At 39.3% G+C, this 10694-nt stretch overlaps 1 protein-coding gene across 1 annotated transcript; it reads right to left on the bottom strand.

The window, feature by feature from the left end:
- Positions 1 to 207: 207 nt before the first annotated feature.
- Positions 208 to 2674, bottom strand: LOC133856745 (G-type lectin S-receptor-like serine/threonine-protein kinase LECRK1). The gene has a single exon (XM_062291792.1). It carries the CDS (start codon positions 2672 to 2674, stop codon positions 284 to 286), a length of 2391 nt encoding a protein of 796 aa, XP_062147776.1. The 3' UTR covers positions 208 to 283.
- Between the last annotated feature and the right edge of the window lie 8020 nt (positions 2675 to 10694).

Raw genomic sequence — 10694 nt, 5'->3', positions numbered from 1 at the left:
GATCTTGTCAAATGAACTTTTCCTTGTCAAGGCAAATTTGATCGATACAACAAATGGTATAAAAAACAATTGGATCAGAGTCAGGATCATCGGTTCAATTTGTGAGAGTGTTGCGTTGAGGAAAGGATTGTTGGGGTGCAATAGTACCACTCTATTCACGTAGACAACTCTTAAAACATGTTTTGTGGAGTGTGATTTCGATTGACATAAAAAGATTTAGCTTCCTTTACTGAATACTAATTAATTTTCAAATGAGATAGTCAAAGGCCCCATCTAACAATGATCAAACAAGGGAACCAACTACAGATGGTGGGACTGGAATATCCATTGTCCCTTCCAACATCAAGATTACATTTTTCATTGAAGGACGCAAAGCTGGATCTTCTTGAATGCACCATAACCCCACTTTCACCATTCTTTCCAGAGTCACGAAGTCCACTTCTTCATCTTCAACAAGCTTGTCCAACTCTCCAGCCATAAAGCAATTATAAACCCAACTAAAAAGATTTATCTCGGCTGGAATTGGGACATTTACCTCTATGCTGCTTCTACAGCATACAATCTCTAAAAGCACAATACCAAAACTGTATATGTCTGCTTTTACCGATATCAAGGCGTTCTTTTTCCATTCGGGTGCTAAGTAGAAGTACCCAGTTGTCCCTGGGGCCTCCACAGCTGTTCTTGATTGATTTGGCAGTAACTGCTTTGCCAACCCAAAATCAGAGATCTTTGCGGTCCATGTATCATCCATGAGTATGTTTTGGGGCTTTATGTTGCAGTGGATGATATGGACTTCACACTCTTCATGCAAATAGAGGATCCCTCTTGCCACATCCCGTGCAATTCTTACTCTTTCTTTCCAAATGGGCCGCATCTCAGCCTTGAAGAGAAGATCTGCAAGTGAGCCATTGCTCATGAAGTCATAAACAAGGAGCTTTTTAGTGCCCTCAATACAAAATCCAAGCAATCGAACCAAGTTTCGGTGATGAGTTCGTGCAATTGCTGTAATTTCAGCTCGAAATTCCCTATGTCCTTCTTCCACAATTTTCTCTAGTCTTTTAACAGCAATAGTTTTGTTACCTCCAGATATAGTTCCTTTGTAAACAACGCCAAAAGAGCCCTTACCTAACTCTTCCTTGAAGCCTTCTGTCGCTTTCTCAAGCTCATTGTAAGAATATGGTCGCAAAGCAAACTCTTCAATCAATTCCAAATTTGTATTTTCTGACAGACTTCTATACCTGTAAACTTGATGTCTGTATCTGAACAGAGTATAGATGGCAAAAATGACACAAAGGCATGAAATAATGGAACCCAAGGTTATGGCAAGAATAAAAACCAGACCTCTTTTGCTCTCGGGCAAGACTTTTTGACCAACGGGTATTCTCCTAATCACTTTGAAGAAAGCCGTAGCTGATATGTTTTTACTTACTCTACTATATCTCAGTGGAAGTTTATATTTGTTGCAACTACCACCCGTATATAATACGGCCGCACAATTACAATCTTCCAAGCAAGATTTGCCGCAATCTTCCTTCTTCATTTGTACCACCGAGTAAGGATAATCACTCCACATTATGTTCTCCAAATGATCGACCCCGTACTGCATCGCTGGATTTTCACTGCGTGTGAAAGCATTGTCATCGAAGTTCCTGAAGCAGCCCAGGAACTTGTTGCTGGTGTTGACGAAATGAAATCCAGGAAAACAGTTGCAGAGAGCTTTGTTGCCGTCAACTGAGCAGTAACTGTTGAATCCACAGAAACCGCTGACTTCACACTGGCTCGCCAACGCCTTCCATTCCACCAACATACTTGAGCTATTATCGCTCTCAAAGTACTGGTGTACATACAATCTAAAGATCCCATCCGCATCAAGTGTTGCGCGGTGGATAATAGTTCCATTTTTGTTGTCAGGATAGTGGCTGCTTGCCAAAATGCGTACGCTCATCCCGCGTAGGAATAGAACGCCTGAAAGATTAAGAGTGAGGTCTATAAAGGGACCACCGGCCGTTGTTTCAGCAGACCGGGTCTTTGTTTCAGCAAACCAGAAAGTGTCATATGACTCATCAAATTCATCCGAGGAGTTTACAGGGCGGGCAACAAGCTCTCGGTCATGCTGAATAAGAAGAGAATATCGTCCAGTCGATTGGTTTGACTTAGACACACTCGAAACCAATCCATAGTCGTCAGCAGACGGATCGTGACCTCCCAATATGGTTTGACCTCCCAATATGGTGTCAGTTGGAAAATCATAGGTTTGCCAGATAACATCCGAATTATAGTTGTAGAGCACAAAATTACCCGAATCAAGCATCGCAGCTGAAACTGCAGGTTCACTCAGATCATCAGAAATATTGTATGGTCCAGCTCGAAGCAGCAGACCATCTCTGGTTAGGTCCAGTGTAGCATTTGAGGAGACAGGTGGATAATCTCGATTGGCAGTCCAGGTGACCGTCTTCTCATTTTGATTAATAAGCCAAATGCCGATAGCAAAGCCATCACCACGTGGGTAGAAACCAAATGCAAAATAGCCAGAGGCTGAGAGCCATGAAGTACGGTTTTCATTTGGGGAAAGTGAAGAGCCCAAGCATATCTCCTTGGTTTGGTTGCGTTGAGCGTTTGCATAATCAGGAAGTAGGAAAACAAGCAGTAGGAGTAGAACAGGTATGGAAGCCATGATGTAGAGAGTGAGAGAGTGAGAGAGGAGTGAATATTATCTAAATTAAATAGTAAGAAAAATTATCCTCCTTTCCAAATTCCTAAATTCTCTATGTTAAATTCAACAAAAGAAACTCACGTGAAATTAACGTTGACTTGACTTCGTGTTTAATACCAAACCCAAAACATACTCTCAATTGCTTTTTTTTTTTTTTTTTTTGCTGTTAAGTGCCAAAGAAAAATACCACAAGATGCATCATCTTACCACAAGTGGCTTGGTGTGAAAAGTCCTTACAATATATCTAGGAAATAGAATCAACTTTTGCTACAATATTAACTAAATATTTATTTTCAATTGATATCAGAGCTTGGTACACTCTGTTTTAGATTTATTTCTTGAGTGTAATCTCTTGACTTCTATTTTGTGTATTTATATAATGTCTCAAAATCTTAATTTAGTTCTGCCCTTTGATGGGACGAACTATGGCTATTGGAAAGCCCGCATGGGCTTCTTTTTAAAATCAATTGACGTCTAGAAAATTGTTGAAACTAGTTGGATTAAACCAGAAGAAACAGACGAAATTACTATTTCTCAAACAAGCGTGCGACTCTCCAATGATAAAGCCTTCCATGCACTATGTCAAGCACTTTCACCATCTGAATTCGCAAGAATGTCAGATTGTGAAGTTGCTAAAGATGCATGGCAAATTCTAGAAACAACATATGAAGGCAAAAACTGGTAAAATCTGCCAAACTTCAAATGTTGATTTCTAAATTTGAAGAAATTAAGATGCTAGAAGAAGAGACCTTCGGGGAGTTTTACACTAAGATTAGCGACCTAAGAAACTCAATGGTGAGTCATGAGAAGCAAATCTCAGATGTAAAACTCATCCAAAAAATACTAAGATCTTTGCCTGAGCGTTTCAGGATTAAAGTGACAACTATAGAAGAAAGCAAAGATCTAGAGGAGATGAAGATTGAAGAGTTGGTAGGATCTCTTCAGACATATGAATTCTCCTTATCTCCAGTCAGAAAGGCAAAAACTACTGCCCTCAAGGCATCTAAGGCATCTAAGAAGAAATCTAGAGTCTCATCTGACGAAGACTCTGACATTGATGAAGATGCGGTGGCAACGTTAGCCAAGAACTTCGAGTAGTTCACGAAAAATAATAAATTCAACAAGAAGTTCTCTGATAGACTAAGAAAAGCTCCCCACACAGCAAAGTCAGAATCTTCATGTATTCAGACATTTACTTTTCACAAGCTTCTAGAAGATATCCATAAAGAGTCCATTGTAAAAACCAAGACAAACCAACCAGTTCCTGTGCAACCATCCAGACGAGCCTTTGAAGGCGTCCGAACGCCCCGCAGTGTCTTACAGATAAACATTGAAGACGTCCGGACGTCAGAGCAACACCGTCCGGACACTTTGTCAATCAGTATTCAACAAGGAGTTGTATTTCAGAAGTCGACACTGTTTGGGAAGTCGCTGCAAGACGTTTGGACAACTCGGCAACACGTCCGGAAGATATCCAGTTATTCAGAATATTCCAGAGTTCCGTTCGAACGCGGAAATGATTTTAGCGAAGACCGTCCAGAAACTCGGTTAAGCCATCTGGATGTGATTCTGATAAACATAAAATTGCTCTATTTCTGAGAACATATCACAAAAAACCGTATGGACGTGGCTAACTTCCGTCCGGACGCTCAACAACCAGAGTCTGAATCTCAGCAGTTTTTAAGGTCTCTTTAAGCCTATAAATAGGGGCTCTAGGCTGGTATTTTATACAGAATTTGACAGAAAATTCCATAGTGCTTTGAGAGGGTATTTAGGGAGAATCGAAGATCCGGTAGCTCTCAAGCCGTTACCAGTGTGTGATCAAGTGTTCGTGTGAAGTCTATCTTAAGGGTCGGCCCTAAGGTAAAGGAATCCATCAAAGACCCCTTCAGGTGGAGGATCTGGTTGGGAAGCATTCGTGTTGGGCTACATGTCAGAGTTAAAGGTATGACTACTGCATAGGGTTATGTGAATACGAGTGTCTTGTAACTAGCTTTGTTTTTGGATTGTGAATTTTCTGGGTTTGGCTACCCCGGAGTGGTTTTTCTCTTCATAGAGTTTCCAATTCGTAACAAATATCTTTTCTTATTTAAATTCCGCATTTAAGATATTTGTTTACACACAAACACACACACTTCGTTTGTTTTAGAAGTCAATAATTATTTTCGTTAAGAACATAGCTATCATACCAGAGTTTCTAATAAAATACCTCATATAATAAAAGCAAGTGTAATTAAGTCATTACACATAAGATAGGTCTCGTGCCACGCAGGGCACGAATAAAATAACTAAGTTATCTAAAGTATCATTATCATTACAATACAACAGGAATATGAACATAATATCCGTCCTAAGTATAATATAGACTACCACATAGTAATCCACAAAAACTAGAGACATCACAGTCTCATCACCTACTATCAGGATCAATCCAGCCCTCAGTGAAATCCTGATATTCCTCATCCTCAAGACCTGTATTAATGTTTAACATGGGAGAAGAAAAATACAGAAGAAAATACAAAGTGAGTCAACCGTTTCTATTAATAAAATGAATACTAGTTTATTTATAAAATGCAGCACAATGAATATATAACTTCATGATCACATGTACATGCAATGTATAATCCATTTTGCGAAACATAGACATAAACTGTACATAAACATAATCATAAAGCAGTAATGTGATAGTTTTAATGCAGTGTCTTAATTATAATCATCTTTCTTAGACACCACTCGTTCGTGAAATCATGGGTCCGGCATTAGCGGGTTCACCAGGGATTACAGTCCTCTCACTTAAAGTTTAGTTGTTTGTTACTGGAAGCTAAAGGTCCCACCGTCAGGTTATTTATTAGGTTCAACCGGGATCTGATGGTCCCACCACTGGCCTATAACCCCCTCTGCCTACCAGCTCGCTATTAAGCAGTTTAATTAAAAATTTAAAATATGTAAGATCACATGCACACCCAAATAAATAACATAGTAAACACAATATTAATGAAAGGTTCACATCCCTCAGTAAGTATAGAAATACTTACAGTTCCGTTCGCAAATTAAGCCCGACTAACTGTATAATTACATTTATGCATTAATAAACTAATTAAAGCAATACTTAACGAATTCATTTACTTATCAACTCTATTTGGACGACATTTTAACTATGTCTAATATTTATAAAATATCTTATACATAAATAGGTATAAAATATTATTATTCTGTTCATCCCAAGTTAAACAGGATAACGACATTAATACATTAAACGCTTGATATTAAAGTAGCCTAACTATGTCATAAAAATATACTTTCATAACAAAATATATCCCTTTTTGTCTATAAAAAAATATCAACACATACTTATACATAAGTTCCATACATTTTATATTCACATTATATATATATATATACACATGTTTCTCTCCCTCTTCACCCGAAACACACACATGCACTATACTTCACCTTTCCTTCTTCAAAAACCTGCCACCTTCTCATCACACTCAACTCATTTTCTTCTTCTTTAACACACACACAACACACACTTCACCATCCCCACTACTCATTTAACTCTCTCCTTCCTCTCCTATTTCTTTCAAAACATCACATTGCCATCCCACACTCACCTACTGCCCATCACCAAAACACATACCATAAACTCACAAAAGTCTCTTCTCTCATCATTCCCTCACTAACCAAAGCACACACACACATCCAGCACTCTCAACACTCAACAACAGGTTATATATATATATACACACATATAAACACATTCATATAGATAAACACACACAGACATATATATATATATACACATAAACACATATATATACTTGTTTTATCTTAAACAAAGTTATTCTAGTAAGTTATTCATCCAATGGAGATACGAACCAAGATCTTACCTATTTGGCTTGTTGTTATACTGATCAAGAAGTCCAGAGTCTGCACCAGAAAGTTCCACACCAAGAGAAAGAGAAGTAATCAAAACTCTTCTGTTTTTGTATCCAAAAACAGGGGCTGTTTTGGTGGGTTTAAATCTGGTTTTTGCTGAAGTTTAAGAGTGTTAGGAGGGCTTCAAAAGTAGCTTATAATTACTGGAAAAGGAAGAGAAGTGATGAAACTTTAATCTTAAAGTTTCAGCACTCAAAAGAAGAAGAACAGAAACTGAAAACAGCAACACTTCCCCTCCATTTTTCTAGTTTTTCCTTCACCTTCGTTTGCACCCATGCATGGTTTATATCAGGGCTTCACTGGTTGAGATCCTCCCAGCATTTCACATCCTCAATGGTCAGATTTGCAGCACTGGCACTTTGAAATGATTAAAGGAATAAAATCTAATCTTTAAGATTTTACAAATCTTATCTTAATCTAACTTAGTTATAAACTAACTAAATTTTGCTAACGAACTTAACTAATCACGTTTTTAATCCTCTGAATGTAGTTACAAAAAGTGGGTTCGAAGATATTTGGAATTAAAATCTTGATCTGTCGATTACATGAACACTGCATTACACTGCAGTAGAAAGTCGCTCAATCGACATTTTAGTCGCTCGATCGACATCGAATGTGAATTCGCACGATCGATATTAAATTGATCGATCGACTTCCGTTTGATCGCTTATATTATCGATTAATTGCTCATCGCTCGATCGAATATAAACGCAATCGATCGACTCCCAACGAATGTCGCTCGATCAACTATGGTTGGCTCAGAATGCATGAATCTCTTTATATATGTATGTTAATTTCATATTAATAAATTAATGCTTAAGCATGTGGTAATACCGGGTATTACAACCTTGTTGTTAGTCGACGGCTTCTCGTACATGCTTGACAAAGCCGCCATTAGACCTGCTGTGGTCTTCTCCTTTACAACATTGTACGCCACTGATTTTGACAATGATAACTTGATAAGTGCCAGGGCCTTACGATCAAGCAAGGCCCACTTGTTATCATACATGTCATCAGGTTGTTCTCCCAAAAGTGGTTGATAAAGATCCTTCGAATAGAGAATATCTTCAATCTGCACTTTCCAGTACCCAAAATCTGTGCCATTGAATTTTTCAATTACAATCCTCCCTTCTTCTATTGCCATCGCTCCCACTCGAACTTGACCATGGCTCTAACCAAGAAAATTGCTCTGATACCAGTTGTTAAGAAATAAGTCCTATTTTCCTAGGACCGGTGACATGCAAAAAATTAAGAAGACAAGGAAAAATAAATCAACCATAGATGACACCAAATTTAAATGGTTCCCTCAAACTGAGGTACATCCACTGTTGGAGACGCAGAGAAAATTCACTTATTAAAAATAGTTATAGGGAGAAAATCACTCAAAGCCCAAAGCCCCAATACATCCAGATTACTCTCTTGTGTATTGCTGTACGATACATCAAAAGGAGAAAACCTCTCTTTCTTTTGCTTTGTACCGCACACCAAGAAGGATAAACTTTCCTTCTTTGCTTCTTTCTTTTTCTTTTGCTTTGAGATTCTTTGGATTTCCACACTTTCACTTATGGCCGTGTACTACCATAAGTGAAGTAAGTAGTGAAGTAAAGCAACGTGTAACCCAAGTTGCTTCTCAAAGTTATCTTTACAATTATGACTTCGGGTAAGTCATGATTAAGATGCCTTTAGGATAAGAGATATTTACATAACTTCTCAATGAAGTTAGCTCCTAAATATCTCCCCAAACAAATATCTTCTTCACTAAATATCTTCTCCACAAAAATCTTCTCAAAGTTACTTATCCTATAAGTAAAGAACCTTACCTATCCTAGAAGTTACTTCATCATGTTATCATTGAAGAGAGGCCCACACCAAAAAATCAAGTCAAACTTAACACAACCGGATTCTACAATTTGCTAGCAGTCAATAGATTTAAAAAAGAACCGCATACGAGCTTTCCAGTAGCCATAGTTTGAGCCATCAAAGGCAGGAACAAAGTTAAGAGTTTGAGACATAATAATAAATAGAAGTCAAAAAGATTATACTCAAGAAATAAATCTTAAACAGTGTGTACCAAGCTCTGATACCAATTGAAAATTAAATTGAATTGACTTCTAATTTAATCGTGTGTGCATGCAAGGTGTAACAATATATCAAAGATGCGGAATTTAAAAGAGACAGATATTTTGTTAACAAAGTAGAAATTCAATTAAAAGAAAAACCACTCTAGCGCAGCCAAACCTAGGAAATCCATTACTAGAAGACAAAGCTAGTATAAAGACAGTACCACTTATATACCCATATGCAACGATCATATCTTGCACTCTAACATGTAACCCAATGTGAATGCCTCCCAACCAAGTCTCCTACTTGAACAGGTCTTCTATGGATTCCTTTACCTTAGGGCTCCTCCATAAGATAAATGAAAAATATTGGACTTCTAATTAACAGTGTGTGTGAACAGTGTGCAACAAAATATTAAATGCGGAATTAAAGGAGACAAATATATTGTTGACCAAGTGAAAACTCAATTAAGAGAAAACCACTCCGGGGTAGCCAAACCCAGGATATCCACTATTAGTAAGACAAAGCTAGTTACTGAAAATAGAAATTGACTTCAAAAATAAAGTGTGTGTGCACAAGTGTCAACAAAAATTAAAACACAGCAGAAAATAAATGACACACAAATTTTTGTTGACGAAGTGGAAACTCAATTAAGAGAAAAACCATTCAAGGGCAGCCAAACCCAGGAATTCCACTATTCAGAAGACATAGCTAGATACAAGACAGTAACACTCACATTAACCCGATGCAGTGGTCATATCTTGATCTTTGACGTGTAACCCAACACGAATGCTTCCCAACCAGATCCCCTACCTGAAGGGGTCTTCAATGGAATCCTTTATCTTAGAGCCGACCTCTAAGATAGACTTCAGATGTAGCACAGCAACAGCACACTTGATAGGGCTTCAGAGGAAATATCACGTCTCTGAGCAGTTGTGGAATTCAATACCGAATTCTTGCAGTTCTCAATGCCTAGGAGCCTCTATTTATAGACTGGGGGCTCAAATGAGCGTCAGGCAAAATATAGCTGGGCGCCGTCCTGACGGTGGACATGGGTCGTCCGGATGGACAACGGTGCGACAAGATTTTCTGAAAATTTCGCCGGGAAATCTTTCCTGTTTAAGAGCCTCGTCCAGACGGGATGACACATCGTCCGGACGGTCGCACGTCCGCTGCAAGTAATTTTCCATATAAGGCTTCGCGCGTCCGGACCATAGGAGAGGAACATCCGGACGGCAATTCTTCAACACTCAATTTCCATATCTGCAGTGCGTGCGTTCGGACCATGAGGGGCAGGTGTCCGGACGATTGAAGTCGAATCGGCAATTTCCATTTACGTTGCACCCGCGTCCGGACCAAGGCTGTCAAATGTCCGGACGGTTAATTTTGAATGGTGATTCTTACCTTACGGAGACACGCGTCCGGATGGGATACTACATCATCCGGACGAAAGATCAGCATTGCCCTCATCACGGGCCTCTAACATAACCCCCAAAATGTGCTTGCACAAGTAGAAAAACAAGCGAAGGTGGACTGCATAGACAAACTAGGCCCGTTTCAGGATCAGATCACTACGTCGGGCAACGAGCCAAATGTTCTGCTAAATGATCTTGGCCAGCATGCGGTGGGATGGTGACAGGGCACCAATCCGGATGGCAGTAAAGCGCTCCTCGCCTTGGGGAACGACATGGAAGAATTCCCTGAGATCGTCCAGGGAAGGAGGAAGCACCACCTCATTGTATGTGCTGGCCGAAATCTCGAGCACTGGGACTCGGATGATGTTACTGATGACCTGAGGATCAACAATGATGAGATGGCCTGCAACAGAGGACTGAAGCACCACTCCACGATCATCGTTCTGCACCACTTCTAGGTTGGCGTAGAAGAGTTTAACCAGTCGGGTGTACACCATACACACACAGTTATGGAGATATCCCCAATTGTGCGTCTGGATGATGCCAAGTATGTTGTCCAGTGGTGG

The sequence above is a fragment of the Alnus glutinosa genome, chromosome 14, assembly GCF_958979055.1.
Source record: "Alnus glutinosa chromosome 14, dhAlnGlut1.1, whole genome shotgun sequence".
Taxonomy (NCBI): Eukaryota; Viridiplantae; Streptophyta; class Magnoliopsida; order Fagales; family Betulaceae; genus Alnus; species Alnus glutinosa.
Note: the sequence above shows the minus strand (reverse complement) of the source record. Positions and strands in the feature narration are given on the sequence as shown.

Excerpts from the sequence above, each read along its gene's own strand:
- LOC133856745 (XM_062291792.1), bottom strand. The coding sequence starts at position 2,674 with ATGGCTTCCATACCTGTTCTACTCCTACTGCTTGTTTTCCTACTTCCT.